Source organism: Pseudoliparis swirei, chromosome 5 (assembly GCF_029220125.1).
Source record: "Pseudoliparis swirei isolate HS2019 ecotype Mariana Trench chromosome 5, NWPU_hadal_v1, whole genome shotgun sequence".
NCBI lineage: Eukaryota > Metazoa > Chordata > Actinopteri > Perciformes > Liparidae > Pseudoliparis > Pseudoliparis swirei.
In genome coordinates this window covers 24864221-24886865 of record NC_079392.1, presented here as the reverse complement: position 1 = coordinate 24886865, position 22645 = coordinate 24864221, and the positions used below count along the sequence as shown (strand labels likewise).

The 22645-nt window shown below is 42.3% G+C and overlaps 2 protein-coding genes across 8 annotated transcripts; one reads left to right on the top strand and one right to left on the bottom strand.

Annotated features, from left to right (window-relative positions):
• Positions 1 to 703: 703 nt before the first annotated feature.
• Positions 704 to 11006, top strand: il12rb2 (interleukin 12 receptor, beta 2a). 2 transcript variants are annotated; one of them, XM_056415510.1, is made up of 16 exons: positions 704 to 804; positions 1141 to 1260; positions 1446 to 1739; positions 2614 to 2737; positions 2809 to 2999; positions 3804 to 3946; positions 4091 to 4232; positions 5014 to 5087; positions 5466 to 5676; positions 6557 to 6754; positions 7902 to 8003; positions 8116 to 8256; positions 8345 to 8476; positions 9035 to 9131; positions 9668 to 9755; positions 9834 to 11006. In XM_056415510.1, the coding sequence occupies exons 2-16, from the start codon at positions 1203 to 1205 to the stop codon at positions 10269 to 10271; spliced, it is 2433 nt and encodes an 810-aa protein (XP_056271485.1). In that variant the 5' UTR covers positions 704 to 804; positions 1141 to 1202; the 3' UTR covers positions 10272 to 11006. The 2 variants fall into 2 exon arrangements, with proteins under 2 accessions (XP_056271485.1, XP_056271484.1); XM_056415509.1 differs by having other exon boundaries at positions 9668 to 11006.
• Positions 11007 to 12164: 1158 nt separating this feature from the next.
• On the bottom strand, positions 12165 to 19457 carry serbp1a (SERPINE1 mRNA binding protein 1a). 6 transcript variants are annotated; one of them, XM_056415551.1, is made up of 9 exons: positions 19084 to 19457; positions 17248 to 17437; positions 16554 to 16727; positions 16359 to 16427; positions 15211 to 15285; positions 14392 to 14563; positions 13943 to 13987; positions 13602 to 13820; positions 12165 to 13511 (listed from the first exon to the last, which is right to left on the bottom strand). In XM_056415551.1, exons 1-9 carry the CDS (start codon positions 19337 to 19339, stop codon positions 13455 to 13457), a joined length of 1257 nt encoding a protein of 418 aa, XP_056271526.1. In that variant the 5' UTR covers positions 19340 to 19457; the 3' UTR covers positions 12165 to 13454. The 6 variants fall into 6 exon arrangements, with proteins under 6 accessions (XP_056271526.1, XP_056271523.1, XP_056271524.1 ...); XM_056415548.1 differs by having other exon boundaries at positions 16359 to 16430; positions 19084 to 19456; XM_056415549.1 differs by having other exon boundaries at positions 14392 to 14560; positions 16359 to 16430; positions 19084 to 19456.
• Between the last annotated feature and the right edge of the window lie 3188 nt (positions 19458 to 22645).

Here is a 22645-nt window from a genome sequence, read left to right as displayed (position 1 = left end):
ACAGAGTGTGACATGGTTCCAAAACTCAAGCAAAAGTCATTTTGGGGGGTTTCCCTGGATGGTATCATAAACCGCCTGCAGTTAAACGCACTTTTTTTAAAAGACTTCCTGAGTGTTCCACTTGTGTCCATAGGGGCCGCCAAACTCAACCCGAAATGGAAGTTTCTTGCCGTAGCTTTAAGTAAAACTAAGTATTTGTCAGTAAAATGTGCTTAAAAACATTCAAAGTTAAAGTTCTCGAAAGAAATGTTTTTACTATTAAATTAGATGTTTTTGGATTCATGTCACCGCTGCATTGATCGGCACGTTGCACGCTCATTTTAACACGTTAGAAAAACACCTCCAGTTCAGAGGAAATATACAAATAAAATAAAAAATTCCTCAAAATTTGGAAATGAAAAAGTGAAAAAAAACGAAGTAACGAAATATTCAGATAAAGTAGAATATTTAAGAAGCAGTGGAGCAGAAATAAATTAAAATGCATAAAAATGGAAGTAGTTCAGTACATGAGTAAATACTTAGTTACACTCACTGCTGCTGATGCCTCGTGGTCTTTACGCCGCATCTGCACAGCCTCTCTGGAACATGTGCGCGCGCACGAGTGTGTGCGTGTGTGTCTCCCGTCACTCACCGTGTGACTCGGTGTGTCCCTCCACATCAGACTGAGGCGCCGAGGAGCCGCCAGCTCAGTCTGGATGAACTCACAGATAAAAGATGTTTGGGAAGACTTAGCGATGACGTCAGAGCTCCGAAAGACTAAACAAATAAATAGGAGATAATAAGATGCTGGGATGTGACGTCACGGTACGTAAACTGCCTTATTTACTTATGTTTTTATCGCAGCTGCCACGTGTGTGTGTGTGTGTGTGTAGGTGTGTGTGTGTGTGTGTGTGTGGTTTTACTATAAACATGACTGCGCTTATTGAAATGTTTACATTATTTAATATGCAATAAGTGTGAGAACACTTTTGATGGTGAACATAATTCCTTAAAACATGGTCGACCTCGTGTGTGTGTGTGCGTGTGTGTGTGTGTGTGTGTGTGTGTGTGTGTGTGTGTGTGTGTGTGTGTGTGTGTGCGTGCGTGCGTGCGTGCGTGCGTGCGTGCGTGCGTGCGTGCGTGCGTGCGTGCTTGTTTTAGGGAAGCTATCAGTCCGTAAGAGACCAACAGCAGAAGGCGGTTCCTGGTTCCTGAAGGCAACAATGACCCGGTGGACCTTCTTCACGGCTGTGGCCGCGCTGTGCGTGCAGCTCTGCTCAGGTGAGACACATATTTACAACACTTTAGTCTTTCTTCACAGTATTTAGATTTAAAGTTCTGTGGATTTATACAATATTATATAATATTTCTAGAAAAAGGAAGAAAAAAACCCTCCTTGCTCTGAAAGTATGATGTCATACATTCACATGCAGCTTCGTATTATAACGTGTGATTCCTCCTCTTAGTTAGTAAATCCTGCTCCATCAGGACCAGCGGCGGGACCAGCGCCAGGACCAGCGCCGGGGCCGTGGTGCAGCGAGGCTCCATCTTCCAGGTGTACTGCACCTTCAGCTGCAGGTGCAGGGGGCCCATGCACATGTACAGCCGCCACCCGCCCGTACCGCAGAGCCACCGGCCGCTGAACGCTACCACGATCTATTATAACGTGACAAACGTCAACAAGAACAGAACGTTCAGCTGCTCGTGTCAATGTTCTCCGGCGCCGCTCGATTCCTGCGGACTGGACATCTCGGCTGGATGTGAGTATGAAACCAAAGTGCGTGTGTACGGTTGGTTTATTTAAGATGTCACGGAGTGTTTCACACGCGCATGGTGTTCAAATATGAGACGTTCATATCTCAAAGCATGACCGTAACCTTTGAAGCTGTGAAGAAGAAGAAGAAGAAGAAGAAAAGAAAAGGGCAGAGTCGGTTCTGCCTTCTCTTCTAAACTTAGCGGTTCTGTGTGTAGCTGCAGGCGGTGCAGCTACACACAGAACCATGAAGGTGCCATGTGGAACCGAAAATGGTTCTTCAGAGTGCCATAGAAGAACCTTTCAAACCAGGGTTCTTTAAAGAACCATTTCCTTAAATAGTTCTTCAAAGAACCTTTAACGGTGACTCAGAGAACCTTAAAGAATGGTTCTTCAAGGCACCATTTCTGGTTCTTTAAAGAACCTTTCAAACCAGGGTTCTTCAAAGAACCATTTCCACCAAGTTCTGACCACACGCTTCTTTTTGTTTTCATTCCTTGCCTCCTTCCCTGGCTTCCTTCCTTTCCTTCCTTCCTTCTTTACTTCCCTTCATTGTCTCCCAAATGTTCTGACTTTAAATTCGATCAAAAATAAGTTTAGCAACACTCGTGACTCGACTTTGAGTCTTTTGACTTGAACACACTTGGTACCTTCCACCAAACCCCACGATTTAAAGGTACAGTGTGTTATTTTTTTCAAAGTGTTGCGTCACTTACGTTTTTTTCGAGGTCAATAAATAAATGAGCTGCAGTAAGCGAGAAGGAGGCTCCTCCATTTAAGGGAAGAAGGCATCATGAGGTGTTTAGGACACACAACGCAAAGTCGATGTTCTCCGCTCGATACCTTTCTTTAAATTCTTCATCTTTTCTCGTCTTGCTCAGATTTACCTGAGCGCCCCGAAAACATGTCGTGCATCTACGAGGTCAAAGACGATGACGGGGGAGTCGTGTCCTGCACCTGGAACACAGGACGGGACACTTTCCTGTGGACCCGTTCAGCGCTGCGGTGAGTTTTTACAACAATCTACTTGAGAATAATAATAATTCTCAAATTAAACATTGTTTTGTATTTCTCAGGGTGAGGACTGGGTATGAAAACCACACTGATGGACCAGTGCGGTACAAAGTTTCCCCTAAGGGAACCGGTTGGTCGTCAGCTAACTTCACTGTGTCCGGTTCTGTCCGGCGGATCTCCGTGTGGGCAGAAGTCGAAAATGATCTGGGCTCTGCAGTGTCCGTCACCAGGAACTACACACTCTGGGACATCGGTGAGACGGCAGCACAAATGTTTCTTAAGGTGCAACTTCTGCATACCTCCAGTTCTGAAAAGTAAAGTTTAAGCACCTTAAAAGTGCATTCTCTCTAGTGGCCAGCAGGGGGCGACTCCTCTCGAAGTCTCTTGATGTATTCCCTCAGTAAACATTTTAAACATGAGTTTATGTCTTAATCTCTAGTTTCAAGTCTTCTTCTATACATCATGATGTCATCATTTATACTTTATGGTCATTTAGGGTCAAACGGACCATAAGGCGAGGCATAAAGCAAAAAGCGTATGCTTTAGGGCGGGGCTACCATGTGATTGACAGGTCGCTGCCAAGGCGTTGTCTGTGAGTTTTCCCGTGTTTGTGTCTTACAACCCTTCACAGTGTGTTTCTTTTGTTTTATAAATGTTTATTGGAACATTTTGGCACCGCAAAAAATGTTAATACAAAAAAAAGAGTGCCACTCCCAGAAACCAAGATGGCGATGGCCTAAAAAAAGGCTTCAAAATTCAAAACGGTCATCCCCGGCACAAATCAATAAATACGATTACTGAATCCACTTCTCATATACAGCCAATGAGGGAGAGCATGTCGTGTTTCATGTTTCATGTTTCATTTCAGTGAAATGTGTCTTTGATGCTTTCATTTCCTAATAATAGCGAACACTGCCTCCAGTGGCCGGTCGCGATGCAGCGACATCTCGTCTTTTTGATTTGCTGCAAGCGAAAAAAATAACAAAAATCCATCCGACGGTCGACACATGACGTCGTGTTTCTTTTCTTCCCATCTCCTTGCGCTGAACCCGAGCAGCGATGCCCGGGCCTCCTGCTCTCGGCCCACCCGTGTGCTCCTCCTGGGGGTGCGTCCTCCGAGTGGAGCGGTCTGCGCTGACTCGGCACCTGGAGGTCCAATACGGAGCGGCGGCACGACCGTGGACCTCCTCTCCAGAGCCGGTGAGAAGACTTCAGGGACTCTGAGTGTCGCCTTGATGTGAACTCACGAGCTGACATTTGAAAGCTCCTACATTCTATGATTGGGTGAGTTTAAATCAATTTAAATGAAATGAAAACCATATTTATTTCTCACGGGCTGTGCAGACGGGTTCGGTAGCGGAGCGGAACGTCTCCATCTCGCCTCTGGAGCCCTACACCGGGTACCACTTCAGGGCCCGGTCCAAGTTCAGCACCGGCCTGTGGAGTCAGTGGAGCGCCAACGTCTCCGGCTGGACTCAAGAGGAAGGTAATGAGACCCGGTTCTGAGGACGGTAATGAGACCCGGTTCTGAGGACGGTAATGAGACCCGGTTCTGAGGAAGATAATGAGACCCGGTTCTGTCCACACACAGTCAGATAGACCCGTGGAGTATTGACAGCATCTCTGGGGCACTTTACTGAAGTATAATTGGTCAATTTAACCCTTAAAGAGTATATTTTAACACTCAGTGAACACATGGTCCTTATCTTTGGAGTGTTAAAGTAACTCTGAACATAGCGGTAACATTTCAGAGTGAACACATCTCTGGTGAGAGTTATTATTCTACACTGAGAAGTGTTCATTTTGATTAACGCTAGTGTCAAATGTAATTAACAAGACTATTTACTCTGGCTATTGTTGTAATAACTCTGAAAGAGTCAATATACTTTGACACTGAATTTTTAACACTGGGGAATTTACTACGTGTACTTCATTTCCTAATTATAAATAATAAATAAAAGCTTCCTAAGACAATAATAATAATGATAATGATGATAATGATAATAATGTTAATAAATAAAAGCTTCCTAAAATAATAATAATATATAAAAGCTTCCTAATATAATATAATAATAAATAAAAGCTTCCTAAAATAATAATAATAATAAATAAAAATTAGTAATAATATCCCTTAAGAAAGGTCAGTTAATAAAACATGTCTTTTTTACTCGTCCATTAAAAACAAAAACCTAATTAAAGTTCGTAAAGCTCAACATTCTCACGCGTGATTTCAGTATTATTGTTATTGATTATTTGTATTATTGCAGCTCCTGCCAAAGAATTGGATGTGTGGTTCGCCGAATCCGCCTCTGACTTCAGTTCCCTGATGGTTTACTGGAAGGTAAGTTTAATAAAGTTTAATAGTTAACGTTCAGGTGGCTGCGTGCATTCCCTCTCTCTCGGCCACGTGGGCGTGCGGCGGCGTCGCCATAGTGACCTTTCTGATCTTTCCCGCTTCACTACTTCTGCACAAGCTAAAGGTCGCCCATTGACCACGTCTGAGGTGTGACAACCTCACACACACACACACACACTCATTTAATGTCACTGGCGGGGACCTGAAACCTGGCGGCAGACACCACAGTTTCAGTTTACAAGAAAAAGAGGAGCTGAGCAGAAATGACGTGTCCTCCATGTCTCGGTGTGAAGGAGTCGAGGAGCAAGGCTGTTCTCTCTTTCATTAAATCATAACTCCATCACTCACTCGTTCCCCCGGCAGCAGCCGGACGTCCTGGCGGCTCGAGGGAGGATCTCAGGGTTCAGAGTGCGAGTGGACGACCGGCGCTCCGGCCCGGTGTTCACGGCTGACGTCGGCGCCGACGTCACCAACCAGTCGGTCCTCTTCTGCCCCAACTGTGAAGTCATAGTGTGGGCGTGCAACTCCAGAGGGCCGTCGCCTCCGGCCAGGATCACAACCCACCACACACGAGGTAAACAACAACAACAACAACTAACTTTGCATGAGTGGATATGCTTGTGTCACCTTATATATCTATCCATCTAATCATCTATCCATCTATCTATCTATCTATCTTTTGTTGATATAATCATTAATAATAACAATTGTATTATTTTAATTTTATTTTATTATATATTTATTCTTAATAATCTGGCAATATTAACAATTTATTTGAGAGAGATGCAACAACAACAACAACAACAGTACCACCTTAATAACTAGAACGGGCACTCGATAGAGCGCATACCTTCGCATATCACAAGATTGGGCATTGAATTATGAACATTTTGGCATTAATTGCATGCCAATTGGACAAAAATGTATCGTGCTATATGGTAAAAAAAAAGAGTTTGACCTTTCCATGACCTTGACCTTGACCTTTGACCCGATTGATCCCAAAATCTAATCAAATGGTCCCCGGATAATAACCAATCATCCCACCAAATTCCATGTGATTCAAGAAGATTTGACCTGTTCATGACCTTTGACCTTGACCTTTGACCCGATCGATCCCAAAATCTAATCAACTGGTCCCCGGATAATAAACAATCATCCCACCAAATTTCATGCGATTCGGTTCAATATTTTTTGAGTTTTGCGAAAGATTTTGACCTGTTCATGACCTTTGACCCGATCGATCCCAAAATCGAATCAACTGGTCCCCGGATAATAAACAATCATCAGACCAAATTGCATGCAATTCGGTTCAATACTTTTTGAGTTTTGTGAATAAATAAATAAATACACGGTGCTCAAAACATAACCTTCTGCATTTTCAATGCGAAGGTAATAATGAGTAACACCATGACTAATACTAGCGCAGTGAACGTCTGTGTGTTTCTCTCCTGTAGTGAAGGTGCAGCAGGTGGCGCCCCCTCAGGACGTGAAGGTAACTGCAGGTAACCAAAGTGTCGCCATCTCCTGGAGGAAGCGTGCCACTGCACCGCCCCACGCGGCCCACGTGGTGGAGTGGTTCCCACAGGGCCTGAAGCTGCAGGAGCTCCGGTGGGTCCGACTGACCGCGGAGGACCACCACACCGTCATTACAGGTGAGGCGTTCAAGGTCCGGAGGAAAGCAGACGACACAAATACAAAAAGATACATCAGAGCTTTCATCCGGTAGTGAAACAGTCAGAGTTTAACATATGAACGACATTAGATAAAATAAAATAATCTGGATTATCCTTTTACAGGATTACAGCAGCAAAGTGAACACAAGACATCGTAAAATCAAATATAACCGTAAAAAAACAGTAACACACACAGGAAAATAATGGTTCTTTAAAAGAACCATCACCTATTGAAGAACAATTTTGAAGGTTCTTTAAGACACCTTTATCGGTTCTTTGAAAAACTCTTTAAGGAAATAGTTTCTTAAAGAACCCTGGTTTGAAAGGTTCTTTATGGAACCAGAAATGGTGCCTTAAAGAACCATTTTCTTGAAGGTTCTTTGAGACACCTTTATAGGTTCTTTGAAGAACTCTTTAAGGAAATGGTTCTTTGAAGAACCTTGGTTTGAAAGGTTCTTTGTGGAACCAGAAATGGTGCCTTCAAGAACCATTTTTTAAAGGTTCTTTGAGACACCTTTATAGGTTCTTTGAAGAACTCTTTAAGGACATTTCAAACCAGGGTTCTTTAAAGAACCCTGTTTGAAAGGTTCTTTGTGGAACAAGAAATGGTTCTTCTATGACATCACTCTGAAGAACCATTTTCGGTTCCAGATAGCACCTTGTGCATTCTACGGTAGCTGAATAATATTTACAATATACACAAATATGTACACACGGGCAGAAAAAATATGGGTATTAATATTGCACAGGTTGATTGAATGAAGTGATTGAGTGTTTTAAGTGTTTTTAAGTGCACATAAGTACATAAGTAAACAGGACCATCAGTGAGAAGGTCGATTATTTCTTTATATGTATTTCTAATGGTGAGCAGAGCAGACTGCTGCAGTAGAATTAGAGCTTTTTCCAAAAGGGACTCTGACGCTGAGAAACACTACCACCTTCGTCCACAAGGGGGCGCCAGAATCAACCCAAAATATAAGCTCCTTTCTGGTCATTTTAAATAAAAGAAAACACATTGCTACCTCGATCAGTGTGACAGCCTCTTATTAACACATTAAAAGTAGCTTTGGCCTCTTCCATACAGTTTTTTCTTTCTGTTGCTAAGCTTCTCTCTCTCTTCATGCAGGTATTGAGCCATTTGAGTGCTACGAGGGAGCGGTGCATGTCGTCTGCAATGGCAGCTCAGTGAGTAGCACCAGGTTTCCGGGCGTGGCCACTCTGACCTCAGGTAACCTCCAAGAAGAAGCGTAGTGGTGGTAATTTGAAAGTCTTAAATTTGTCTTTTAAATATTCCTTCATCCTCCTCCGTCCTGTTTTGGCTCCTGCTTGTCGTCCTTCAGCCCCGTCGGCCGGTCCGTCGGTCCAAAAGACGGTGGAGGGGAACCAAGTGACGGTGACCTGGACGGAGATCCCCAGAGGTCAGCGCGGGGGTTGCATCACCGAGTACACCGTCTATCTAGGCAGCAAAGAACAACAGCGTAGTAAGAGCCCATTCGTGTTCACTGAGACGACTCTGATGGTGGTGGGCGAGTCACAGTCACACCAGTACCTCTCTCTCTCTCCTTTCAGTCTCCGTGCCGGCGTCGGAGAGGAGGCGCGTCATCAGAGACCTGTCTCCAGCCGGCTACACCCTGTGGATGACGGCTTCCACGGCTCGAGGAGAAGGCCGTGCAGGTCAAAAGGTCACTTTCTCCATCCAGCGTAAGCAATTTCTTTAAAATAGCCGAGAGCTTTGAGGCCCCCTGTGGAGTGGATAGAGCCGCCAGTGAGCTTCAATAAAATAGTTCTAGTTACAATAGAAAAGATGCATATTATAGCCTGAACATAAACGCTATGCAGGCCCAAACGGGGTAAAAAAAAATCATTTTTTAAAGTACTTTTTTCTTTATTTGGAAATGTTGACAGGTACATAACACAGTAAACATGAACTTTAACTGATATTTCCATTGTTTTTCATGTTTTTGTTGACATACAAACAGATATCAAACCCACCCACCCGCCTAGAGTAAATAGATACAAAGAGGTCACCTCATTTCGCCAAGCCAGACGTCCATTAACACACACACACACACACACCTGGTTCATCTATACGTAGCCACACCTGCATCACAATTTTTATTTTATTTTTAACTTTAGAAATAGATTTCTCATTAAAACAACACATTAAAGATAGATAACATGAGTGTATCTCCTGGTTCTTTTCGTTCCTACTACCATAAATAACATGCCAGGATGTCCCTGCTCTCGGTCCCGTTGCAGAGGACACGCCCCTCTACCCCCTGGTGCTGTGTGCCGTCGCCACCCTGATCGGGATGGTTCTGATGTGTCTGTACCACATTTCAGCCGTGAAGAAGAGGTGTGTGTGAGCAACACGCAGAGCGACTCTTCACAGATGAAGAGGAGCAACAACACAATATATACTCTACCAGTCAAAAGTTTGGGGTCAAAGCACTGTTTTTTTTAATCAATGAAGATAACATTAAATGAATCATAAACACTCTCTACATTGATAATGTGTAAATGACTATTCTCTGGTGTTAATGAAGTCTCTACAGATGTGTGTAGAGGCCCATCTCCAGTGTTCTAATGGTACATTGTGTTATCGCCTTAGAATACTTTTTATGTGAGCGCAGCTGAAAACAGTTACGCTGGTGAGAGAAGCTCTAAAACTGGCCTTCCTTTGAGCCACAAGAAGAACAATATTAATATTTACAATAAAAATCATTATTTATAACCTCGTCAACGTCTTGACTATATTTTATATTCATTTTGCAATTTATTGGATAAAAAAAAGTGAGTTTTAATAGAAAACACCAAATTGCCCGGTTGACCCCAAACTTTTGAACAGTTGTGTATGTTTGCTATTAACCCCCCACCCCCCCCCTCCTCCAGGGTCTGGGTGTATCTTCAGTGCCTCATGCTGGACGTCGTGCCGGACCCCGCGAACAGCAAATGGGCCCGAGCGTGTTCTCAGGACACGGTAATAACACACAAACTAAAGCTGTTGAGTTGCACCTCGACAGATCCGAGGCTCAGCCTGCGTCTCCCCTCCACACAGGGCGAGGTCCACCTGCAGCCGAGCAGCTCCGGCGTCGCCGAGGAGGAAGAGGAGCCCATCCTGGTGGACGTGGAGGAGCTGCCCAAGCAGAGCGGCGTCTCCTCGGGGGGGCGGGCGGAGGCGGCCGGCGCGCTCCACCCGCCCACCAACTACATCAAGAGCTTCTCCCACTCGGACTCGGAGAGCTCCGACCGCACGCAGAGCTCTCTGGACACCGGCACCACCGTGGACTACATCTCATCCCACGGGCTGGGAAGCATGGAGGAGGAGGAGGAGGAAGAGGAAGAGGAGGAGGAGTTTACAGGAATGCTGGGTTTCTTCCCCAGTCACAACATGTTCACAGGACCGATGCAGCTCGGAGGGACGTTGACTCTGAACGCCGTCAAAATCGACTGCAGAGACTTCTTTCTTCCAGAACTGTGTCGTCCTGAAACCTGAAACCCAAAGAGGGAGACGAGGTCTGGGTGGAAAACAATAGAGGAAGAAGACTAGTGGGAACAATGGCTGGCGGGTTTCTGTTTCTGTGTCCTATTCTCATGAACTACCTCTGAAACTGTAACTGTTTGTTTACAGGTAATGTGACATCAGTTAGACTGAGGGTTGAGATCTAAACGGGGCTTTTTTTCTTCTTTTGATCAAATCTATATCGGATAAATATATATATCTATAAAATGAATATATATTTATATAAATATATTTATATATACATATATAAATATAATAAAATTAATATTTATTTACATATATAAATGATATGTATATTTATTTACATATATATAAATTAAAATATATATATTTATAAAAACAATATGTAATTATGTGTATCTATACATATTTTATAAATAATTAAAATAATAATAATTCCAAAGGAAAAAAGAAGGGTTGCAGGCAAGTCAGATGCAGAAAGATGTCCTCGAGTCTGGACTTCCAAATCTAGAGTTCAAAAGTACACTAGTCTGTACTGTAAGTTTATTTCTGGTTGACAGGAAGTAAACGTGGGCTCAATCTGTTGAAGCGCCCTCCTAGTGGCCGCATCTTTAAATACATCAATGCTACCTCAGCCTAAGCAGGAGGATTACTATACTCCATGACTTCTTCTTTTTGCTATCCTCTCACTTTGTCGATGCAATTAGTCATGTATGTTGAACATTTTAATTAAAAAAAGTAATTAAGTATGTTTTTTTTTAAATGTCTTAAAAGGCTAGATAGTACGTTTAAAAATGTGAGCAATTGTCGGTGGAAATATTTCCATAAAAGTTATGTACAAGTATTTAGAAGATTTTAATGAAAACTGTTGTCAGAAAGTCATAGCAAAATGAAAAGAGTAATTAAAAAAAAGGTAATTGTAGTGTCTATAAATGTCAAAATGTCAATATATTATTTTTGAAAAAAATCATAGTAAAGTTTCTGTTTAGCGTAGTATATTATGTCATTTAAAATGCCATGAAAAAGTAATTTATAAAGTTAAAACATCTTCAGAAAGTCATATTATAGTGTCAAGAATTGGCATGTCGGAAAAGAAATGTCAGAAAAATGTAATGGAAAGTTATATAGATATATGTCTAACATGTCTAAAAAAGTACAGTATGTGAAGAATGTCAGTAAAGTAATTTAAAGACATCGTATGCAGAGGAGTCGTATGATAGCTCTGAAAGTAAAGTCATACGGTAGTCAATAAAAAATACAGTACGTCAGGAAGTCATACTATACATGCCACTTTACTAAAGGTCAGTCTTAGTCAAAAGAAACCATAAAAACTTAATCGTAGTTGAATTAAAACAAATCCATAATATACTACCTCAAAAAATCCCATATGGCCTGTCGAAAAATGTATAGGAAGTCAGATATTGAAAAATGTTTTAAAAGGTAATTTATAGTAAATTGTTCAAATTAAAAATGTTTCCATTCGTTCCTTTAACTATCATAACTTATTTTACGATATCTGACAGCTTGATCTTTTTTTTTTAGATCTCAATATTACCCGTTTACATGATTGACATGTCAACAACATTAACGGATCCCCCTCCCTTTCCACAAGACGTTGTACATTTCTGAAACGAGCCCGAAAGCCCATTATAATGCATCATTTTCTTATTCTATTAATTGTGTCACACATTGCAATTCCAACATCTGGAAGTCGCCACATCATTATGCTAATAAACCAGAGGCCTTAAAATCACTCATTAATCTTGGAGAATTAATAGTTGACACATTCAGGATCAGCGTTGTTCTCAACCCGCTCAGCAAACACAGCGTGTGGATCTGCATCTGTAAAACAAACAAAGCTTCAGCTCTCCTCAGCTCACAGGATTTAAAAACTGACACTGCGAGAAGATTTATCGACCACCTTTATTTTTACCGACAGAGGTCTCCAATAGCAGGGCTGGAATTCACACATTTGTAGAGCACTTCAGTTGTTCCACGTGGTGAACGACCGTATTTCTTTCAGAGCAATTATGCAGTGGCGCTACAGGGCGAGTCAACAGCGGAGGAAAAATATCAGCAGAAACCGACTGCAAAAAACACAAACTGAAGCTGGGCCGCGGCTAACGCCTGGGGAGCAGAGTGTGGACAGCGAGGAGACGGCCGGAGGACTTCCAGAAGACTCCGGCCGCGTCTCGACTGCAGAGACACACTTCCTCTCCGTGTCTCTCTTAAAGAGACGAGCAGAGGCAATCAAAGAGGAAATGGGCGAGGAAGGGAAATTAAGAGGTTTGGTTTTTTAGCACCCGGAATACATCGGGGGGGGGAAAACTGGAAGAACTCTCCGATTACAAATAATTTCTCCAGATTAATGAAAATTTTAGGAGTAAATCCCCGATGCGCTCCTCCAATAATGACCTAATGTTCCTCCTGGAGTACATTACAGTACAAAAAGAACTCTTAATACAGATTTAGGTGCCATTTCATCAATGCATTTGAATATGAGGCAACGACGCTCGATCGGATGATCGAGGGGGCGTGGCCTATCGATGCACCGTGTGAAATGCAAGTCTCTGCAGGAATTTATGAAAAAATAGTTAAAAGATTTACAGGCTACAAGACTAGATCTCCTGTATAAAAAAATACAATAAAACAATAACCCCAGTGCTAAAGAAAGAAAGAGAAAATCCTAAAATCTTAATGAGTGAAGTGTAACTTCAGAAACACCTGTAGTGGCAGAGCGTTGGAGCTTGGGTTGGAGCTCCAGTTTCAAAGCGAGCAAGCGATGGCTCCACCCGAGCTAAAGACACCCGTCTCATGCTTACATCCCCAAATGCATATTTTCAAGCAGCAATTACAAAAATGCATCAATGGACAATGCATAACCTCTGAAAAAAATACTGTATGAAAACATCCCTGCTACTTTTGTTTCCAAGTACAAAACCTCTACCAATAAGTTGCTCCCAAGTAGCAAGAAGTCCTTTTCATTTTTTGTTTTTTTTGTTGTTAATTTCTGTTTTTTTTCTCCATCTTCCGTTTTGTTTTTATTGGGTAAAACTCAGTCCTCACGTTGAGTGCCATAGTTAAATGACAGTCTTCTCCATCATTTCACTTTGCTGAAGGATCCAGGAACATGCAAGCCTCGTAGTAGGAGGTGCTCAGGAGGCTCCTGTAGGCCTGAGGAACCGCGTCCGCGGCTTAAGCCAGGGCCGGGAAGGCCTCTGGGTCGTCCACGTTGGGCACAGACGCAGATGACTGAGGGAGAGCAGACGGCGGGGGAGGAGTTAGAAAACGCTCCAAAGGAAACGCCAATTAGACGACTTATTGTGCTAATTGAGGATTTACCTTGTCAGGCCTTGGAGCGCGGACTGGCCGAGCGGCTTCGCCACTGGGGGCGCCGGGTGGCCCGCCCCCACCGCCGGGTCCGCCGCGTCCACGGCCGCGTCCGCCACCGCGTGGTCCGCCTCCGCGTCCACGACCCGGACGGCCCAGGTCTCCGAAATTGATCTCCAGCTGTGCCGTAATGTCATTGGCTGGCTTCCGGAAGTGGTGTTCGTCATCAAGCTGGATTGGAAAAATCGGGCACAATAAAAAAAAAAATAGATTTTTGTATTTTGTAAACTTTGTTTATTTATTTTCTGATATTGTGCAACAACAATTAAGATGTTTTTATTTATTTATTTTACCTTGGGCTCCTCAACCTCGGATTCAATGACCTCTTCTTTCTTATCCTGCGTTGGAGAAAAGCAATACAACATTAACACAAGATACATACATTGTTTTTTATGTTAGTCCTTTTGTACAAAGACACTAGAATCTAATGATTTAATAAAACATGTCATACGACGACAAAAATATATAACCTTTAAGGCATATAACTAAATGAGTAAATAAGTACTAGGCATTTGCCAAATGTTACCATTTAAATCTGAATAATTCTACATATTTGATCAAATACAATGACATCAGCGCTCTGGTGATGTTCTTGATGTAGTTAAAAAGCCAACCTCCAGAACCACAGGTTCTAGAGAGACTTTAGAGATCTCCTTCACTAATGTTGCTCTCAGATCGCCTGCTGCAGTATTTTTTATGCACACGTCTGAGTACGAGCGGCGCCGTGGGGGCGTTGACTCACTTCTGCCTTGGACTTGTGCAGCACGAATCCTTTGTTCCAATTGGCTCCCTCGTTGGCCTTGCGGATGTTGAACTCCACCTTGGCCCTCTCCTTGTCCTGCACGGCCTTCCATTCGTCCAGAGTCATCTCCTTGGGGCCTTCTTCCTTCACTTCCTCCACCTCATTCTCCCTTCAACACACACACAGACGCACGGTGTCACAGCGTTAAAGTTTCATATGAAACCAGGTTGTCGGCTGGTGTTCTTTCTTTTTTTCCAACGCTAGAGACCGTAAACTGATTATATAATGTGGGAATCCGTCATTGAGGCTGTCCAAAATGGAGAGCGATGTTGGGATGGAATCAGACACCAGGAACTGCTTTTGGGACTACCATTGCAAGTAAACAATGGACACTGATTCTTTGAAGTTTTCATTCTGTTTCGTATAACATTTTATCCAGTTTTTATCTTTTTAAAATAAATTATGATTCATAAAAATATGACGGGTGATTATTATTAATGAAATGTACTGTAGTGCTATGTAAGCATTGAAACTCCAAATTAACCATTAGTTGTTTTGTGTATTTGTTCTGACAGTTTGAGAGCAAATGCTGAAATTCTGCTACCAACTAGGCCCAACGTTGCAATATTACATTTCCCTAAAAACTTACAAAGACATTTTTTATAAAATGAATCCTTCATTATCTGCATCAGAAGACTCTTACATCATCTGCATTTTAAAAAAAAAGTTTTAGATATTATTTATATCCTTGGGTCTTACAGGGTTAAATAAATTACAGGAAAACCCAAAATAATTTAATTAGGACGGAAAATAACTTACTTGTTCTCAGAGTCGGCGGGTGGATGCTCCTCTCCCTCGGGGGTTTCCTCAGTAACGTTTGATTGGTCAAGCTCGCTATAAAAAATAAATAAAGACATTTAATATGGCTGGGGTTTGAGAACCGGGGGAAAATAGTTAAAAATAATTGTACAGCAGCATGAATATTAGCTCAAGCTAATGCAGCGCGATGTAATTCTACCTCTATGAAGGTTAGGCCGTCTCCTTTGACGAGCGTACATACATTAATGTATTTATACACGGCGCTGTTGAACTGTATTGCATTAAACTGCCGTGGTTTTATATTTAGACCCTCCCCGTACATCAATGACATCACCCAATTCGTAACAGCGTGACAATACAGTTTAAAAGCACCACGTCCTTCAAAATGACCATGAAGCTGAATCGACGTGTATTCTAACCTTCATGAAGGCAGGCTGCATTGCAGGGCTCGGTTTGGGACCCGGCTGTCCCGCTCGAGTACAAAGTGGGGACGGGTAGCCGGAGAGATGCCCGGGCACCAAACCTCCACCTATCCCGTATAGCTGTATGTCTATGGCTCCTGTGCATTTGTGGCCTATGTCTAAATCAAAATTTAACATAAATTTGCTCTTGAGAATTAATAATTTTAATTATTTAAGTAGACTTGATGCTAATTTCGATTATCATACTTGTATTTTGGGTTATATGGCTCTATGCCCCCCCCCCCTCCTGCGACTAGCTGACTGCCATTTAGTCCCACCCCCACTCTGCTGTGATTGGCTAGTACTACTATGCTGTGATTGGTTAGTAATGGCTTGTTCGACTGTTGCTAGCTTACCAATTCCACCATGCTTTCATGCTACACTGGTTACAGGAAGAAAAAAAGAGGCGAACAAAGCCGTCATTCATCCAGTGACATCAATGTCCTACGTGATGATATCAGAATGGGATTTAGCTTTAATTATTTGATTTTCTCATTTAGTGGTTGGTTTGCTACTTAGCTCGCCAGTTCCACTTTCACGCTCCCTCGGTTTAGGCAACAAACGAAGTTCATGCTTCGAGTCAAAACAAACCCTCTCTGGCAGGTGACCCTGAAGGCAAACTTTCTTCTCCCGCGAGTAAAATAGTCGAGGAAAAGATGTATACATAGTGCGTGTATAAGAACGTACTTTAGTTCATCCTTGACGGTGCCCCAGTTGTGAGGTCCACTTCCACCACGCTTCTCCTCACCCTTCTGACTACTGAAAGAACATTAGCTTTAGCCAAGGGCCACGACAAATGCACCGTGTGAAACCACACACACCAACAACTTCGGGGTGTATTATGAAGAATATTTCGTATATTTAAGGGCTGTAAGCACTTACGTTCGGTCGCTGCCACTGTGTCTGTCAAATTCGCGTTTCCCTCTGGAGTCAAAGCCGTCGGTGCGTCCCATGACGCCGCGGCCTCTGCTTCCGCGGATGCCGGTGCTTCCGCGGATGCCGGTGCCGCCGCCTCTGCCGCCACCACGCCCTCTCATCGGCCGATCACCAATGGGTCTAAAGAGAGAGGGAGAGAGAGAGACACATAACACGGTCAAATGGTCATCGGAGCACACTTTTCTCTACCTATCAAAAGCTAAGATCTAGGTCAGGCCTTCAACCTGTTTTCCTCTTTCGAGGGACTAAGTGGAAAGTAAGATAAGCTAAATGTGTAATTATGGTTACAGAAAACCAGTTTATTCATGCATTTTATTAAATTATTGAGTTTATCTACAGGATTTAAATTTCAAGTCTCCAGAAACAAGTTAGCCACAGTTAACTGATGGTTTAAGTTAGTCTCAATCTATATTTGGACAGTTTAACCTTATTTTAGTCTTAGCAATTTAACTTGTGTAAACTAGAGCCACAAGTGTAACATGCAAAGTCTTATCTTAGCAGCCACGCCTTTAACAGTTGGCTCACCCCACCCCTGAGTGAATACTGCTTTTAATAAAAAAGGTATAAATGTTTTTCGATGTCCTTTTCTTCTACGATTTCTGTTAAATTAAAATGTGTGCCAATTAGAATATGAACTCACTTTTCCACTGAGAATTCGCCTCCCTCGGGCTTCTCGCCGGCGTCACCAGCAGGCCTCTCGAAGCGGCGCGGGGGCCGCCTGTCCACAGGCCGCCTGTCTGCGGGGGGGCGCCCCTCTCCCGAGCCAACCTGGGGTCTGAAGCCCTCGCCCTCCGGCTTGCGGTTCATTCCCATTCTCCTAATGCCGGGACCTAGGATTGACCACAACGGGAGGATTAGAGGACCAATAGCACTGATGCGGCGCCCCGGATCACAGAGAAAGAAGGGGCGGCGATTGTTTCGGTTTAAATGGGGAGCAAATATTTCAAATTAAACAGTGCAGAATTAAATTAATACAGCAGTTGGTAGGATACATTTACTAAATACGCCTCCGTCTGTATTGTAAACGAATTATAAAAAGTTAACACGCGCAAAAACATACAGCCGGGAGTCATTTTACATCATGAAATGGGAAGTTTGCAGAAACGATCACGTATTATCTCGCAGTCGGATTGAAAAACGATCAGGTATCCGTTGATGGACTTAACACGGCGGCTGTAGCTCAGTGGGGTAAGAGGGCCGTCCTGCAACCGCAAGGTTGTGGGTTCGATCCCCGCTCTCCCCATTAGATGCAAGTCGAAGTGTCCTTGAGCAAGGCACTGAACCCCCAGTTGCTTCCCGGGCGCATCACTGCAGCCCACTGCTCCTTAATAACTAAGGATGGGTTAAAATGCAGAGAACTAATTTCCCCTTGGGGATTAATAAAAGTGTATATTATTATTATTATTATTAACACCTACATGTGTTTAACCCGTCTGCGGCCGGCCCCGTGTGACACAACAAGTCCCACCCATTGCCTAAAACACAAGCTACCAAAATAGACACCCTTCCACAACAGAGCGGCAGCTGGGTGCACCATAGTCCGGGCACCTGTCTCGTTTTCGCTCAGGCAAAAAGGGGATTCGAGCCCACTGGGGCACACTTGCATGAATGAAAAAAAAATGGCCAGATAACTTCCTGTATGATGGTGCCCGGATGTTTCAACCCGGCATGCAACTTCTTAAAAACAAAACAGGCGTTAAAATATATATATATATTTTTTTTAAATAATGTATTTGAAACAGGAAATTAACTGCTCAGAGGCCGGGTGATGCGTGTATTGTGCGCCGATGGGAAGTGGCAGTTTAGGAAGGCTGTACTTTTTAACACGCCCCACACTACAACCACGAGGTGCATCACCCTGAGAGCCGCGCTGCTAACGTCTCGCCCTCACCTGCAGATCACCCGCGACGAAGTTAACTTGTGACAGGTGCAATTTCCACGTGGGGGATAATTACGTAGCGTGTGGTTAAATGTGAATACTTTCAAAAATATATATAATTTTTTTTTTTAAACGGTTGTATTAATATAAATAAATACTTTCGACTGTATCTGGGTAGAAGCCACACGTGCTCGTATTGAGATCTACGTTTTATTTGCATAGCAGCGACGCTCCTCGAGGCCACGCTCTCTCTCTCTCTCACCAGGCGTTCGGGTTCTGCCTGCTCAACAAGGCCGGTGGGGGGTTGGGTGCTGCAGGGGGAGACGAGCCTAAACAAGTTGGCCTGCAAACTGTGTATCGCCAAATAGTTCGAGTCCCGCGCGTGCCATTGCTTTCCACGTGTGTCATAGTTTCGGCAATTGACAAGCTAACCGGGGGCACAGAAGCGGCCACGCGGACCTCATGTCGCGAGGGGGGCTTACCGAGCGCGAGCTAGTCGAAGCAACTTGAGCCCGTTAGCATGAAATCGCTCTACCTTGCAGCTTCGCTAGAAAAAAGAGGCTTTTTTTTAAGCACAACGCAAAAATATGATCTCACCATCTTTCTTGAGCGGTACCGGCGCCTGGATCTCCTCCTTCTTGTCGGTCAGCGGGACCTTTCTGTCTTTTTGGGACTCCTTTTTCGGCTGCTTGGCAATCTGGGCTGCGGTCTTGGCGGCACCAGGAGCAGGGGCTTCCTTCTTCTTCACTTCGGCTTGCTTCAGCAGCTCGAAGGGATCCGACTCGTCGTCTAATAGCTGGTCGAACCGATTGGTTATGGCACAGCCAAAACCTTCTTGCATTTGTCCGGGCATGATGGCGCCCCTTCAGCAGGATTTTCCTCCGATTCTACGAGGCTTGGTGCGAACACTTCGCTAGATGAAGCCACAAGATGGCTGGGAAAAGGACCTGCTTCTCTTCCGGCGCGATAGACATCCGGGACCTCGGCCGTTGGCGCCGCTGGGTCGTGTAGTTCTTTTAAAATGGCGATTCGATCCACTCAGACGCGGGGCGGACCGATTATAAACTTCATTACCCACAATCCAAAACTCCTGTGTTGCTACCTTCTCGAAAGACAAGCATGGGTGCCCTCACATCACACAGTCTTGTTTTGATTCCTGAGTGGGAAAAACTCTTTAATATTAGCCCTTTAAGCTAATGTTTGTAAGCGTTTGTCAGTTTTAAACGTAATAGTTTATAACGGCTCTGTCGCCCCTGTTTTATACTCGCACACCTCTCGCACACCGCATGTACACACCTTTAAGGGAGCAGCTGTTTGTTGCTAATGTGTTTCAGTTAAATAAAAATGTGCTACGAGCTGTGGTTATAAGTCAAGGTGAGCGTTTACTTTAATATCTCGCTCATCGACACTCCACAGGCTGTCCTGCCATTTAAATCTGCCCGAGAACAAGTATTCACACCACCACGAGCCCCTGGGCCAAGTGAAAACAATATTTTTATATTTAGCAATACTCCTTGGGGGTTAATAAAACATGATCCATAGCAAATGGGGTTTATGTGCATGTAATAGCAAACACACTTTATAGAGAGCAATAATCCTTCAGGGAATGATGAGTTGACAACAAAAGGTAGCACATTACAAGTTGCATTATAAGTTGTGGACACACACACACACACGCATGTTTCAGATGTGACCTTTACCAGTTTGGAAGGAAGTTGTGTTTTTTCTTTATTGAACAGTTTCACACCAGACTTTATGGCAAACAAACAATTCAGCAAAAATAATACCACAATATACTTGTTTAAAATAGCTAATCACAAGTGAGCTTTATAATAATATCCAAACTATCCTTTGTTTACCACGATTTATCAAATTTATTTCTAAAGGAGTTAACTGAAGGAGCCTGTCAGACATTATCTGGAAGCTCTAAATACATAACTCATATACCAAAAGTGGACGACAGGCTCTGCAATTCTATTTTTCCCGTATGTGTCTTTCTATGCATTTATCTTTATATTCATGCGTATTGCATCTGGAAATGTCAAAAAATTCCATATGCGGAATGATTGCGTGAAAACGTTCTTGTGCACTCATGTTGCTGCAGGGAAATCATAACACACAGGATTCAGTCCATTTTGAAACAGCATTTGCATTTGGTCAGCTGGCTGGTGAAGGTTTGAGCTTTAGTGGATGTTATCACCGTTAATATCACCAACAGGAAAAGCAACATCACATAGACTTCCCTTTATCACTGTGAGGATAACACATAATAGCAGAAGACATTTTTGGATCGTTCTTTTGCCAAATCCCTTTAAAAAAAATATTTCAATAAATGCTTGTTTATGCGTTATGAGTTAAATGATTGCATGGAGACAAATGAAGCTTTGCACTTAAAGGTGCAGTGCGCTCATTTGGAGGCCTCTAATTCTGAGTTCGAAACCACCTGACATTTCACCTGTGTGCCAAGCGAATAAAGGAACACGACTCATCTAGAGCCAGTGTTTGGTTTGTCCCTTCTGGGCTACTGTAGAAATACGTTGAAACGGCTCTTCCAAAGGTAACTCACACTAGACGATTCGTATTTTCAGGTGACTGAAAGAAAACATATTCAATGTCAGCCAAAAGATCCCCCTTTAACACTGTACCTTTAAGGTCCGTCACGAAATCCATACAAAAGCCAAACAATAGATGTTATTTTGCATGAAGGGCTTGTTTTTTTATGGAGAACAAAAACGCTGTTCGACGGTTCAACCGGACCGATAATAAGCGGAAAGAAACTTCTAACAGCAGATGAAAAATAATAGAAATACTTCTATTATTTTTCAGCTGCTGCAAGTAATTGATGAAAAAAACCTGGAAGCTTAAAAATATAATAAACTGGATTATTAACGGGCAACGTGATGCTTTAGAAAAGCTATTGAACTATACTATATATATATATATATATATATACATATATAGATTAATATATATCAAAATAAAAGTATATATAATATAAACACATATATAGATTAATATATATCAAAATTAAAGTATGTATAATATATACACATATAGATTAATGTATATATATATAAATACAAGTAGATATAATATATACAAATATAGATTTATATATATATATAAAGAAAAGTATATATAATACACACATATTTAGATTTAATTAATATATATAAAAATAAAAGTATATATATAGATTAATATATATATACAAGTATTATATATAAATACGAGTACTGTATATAGAATATATACAAACATATATAGATTAATATATAAATAAATGTATATATATACAGGACTGTCTCAGAAAATTAGAATATTGTGATAAAGTTCTTTATTTTCTGTAATGCAATTAAAAAAACAAAAATGTCATGCATTCTGGATTCATTACAAATCAACTGAAATATTGCAAGCCTTTTATTCTTTTAATATTGCTGATTATGGCTTACAGCTTAAGAAAACTCTAAAATCCTATCTCATAAAATTTGAATATTTCCTCAGACCAAGTTAAAAAAAGATTTATAACAGCAAAACAAAATCAAACATTTGAAAATGTGTTTCCAGGTGTTTCGAGTTAATTAGACGATTCAAGTGATTTGTTTAATACCCTACTAGTATACTTTTTCATGATATTCTAATATTTAGAAATAGGATATTTGAGTTTTCTTAAGCTGTAAGCCATAATCAGCAATATTAAAAGAATAAAAGGCTTGCAATATTTCAGTTGATTTGTAATGAATCCAGAATGCATGACATTTTTGTTTTTTTAATTGCATTACAGAAAATAAAGAACTTTATCACAATATTCTAATTTTCTGAGACAGTCCTGTATATTCTATACTTTACCTGTCATTTTGATTTTACTGGAGTTACATTTCATCTTCAAACATCAATTATGTGTAATAAAATATTTTGTTCCATGTTCTTTTTGTTAATAATATAAAACTGACTTTATTCCACCTAGTTTGACTTTTGCTGTCATAATGCTGATCTTAGTGCATTTATAGTTTAAAGACAGGAGGTGGCATCAAACTAGACCCTCCGGTTCTCTCCCGGTCCGGATCGTGGTCCAGCCCCCCGGGTGACGCCGGTCGGGCTGCCAGTCCCTCCTGAACTCCACCAGGTCTTATTCCATGCTCGCGCGCGACCGCAGAGA

Coding starts and splice junctions, on each gene's coding strand:
- serbp1a (XM_056415548.1), bottom strand. CDS start 19,339: ATGCCCGGACAAATGCAAGAAGGTTTTGGCTGTGCCATAACCAATCGG. Junction 17,438..19,083: donor GGTACCGCTCAAGAAAGATG/GTGAGATCATAT, acceptor GGTCAATCCTAG/GTCCCGGCATTAGGAGAATG. Junction 14,564..15,210: donor CCCGCCGACTCTGAGAACAA/GTAAGTTATTTT, acceptor GTGTGTGTGTTG/AAGGGAGAATGAGGTGGAGG.
- il12rb2 (XM_056415509.1), top strand. CDS start 1,203: ATGACCCGGTGGACCTTCTTCACGGCTGTGGCCGCGCTGTGCGTGCAG. Junction 3,000..3,803: donor CTACACACTCTGGGACATCG/GTGAGACGGCAG, acceptor GAACCCGAGCAG/CGATGCCCGGGCCTCCTGCT. Junction 3,947..4,090: donor GGACCTCCTCTCCAGAGCCG/GTGAGAAGACTT, acceptor CGGGCTGTGCAG/ACGGGTTCGGTAGCGGAGCG.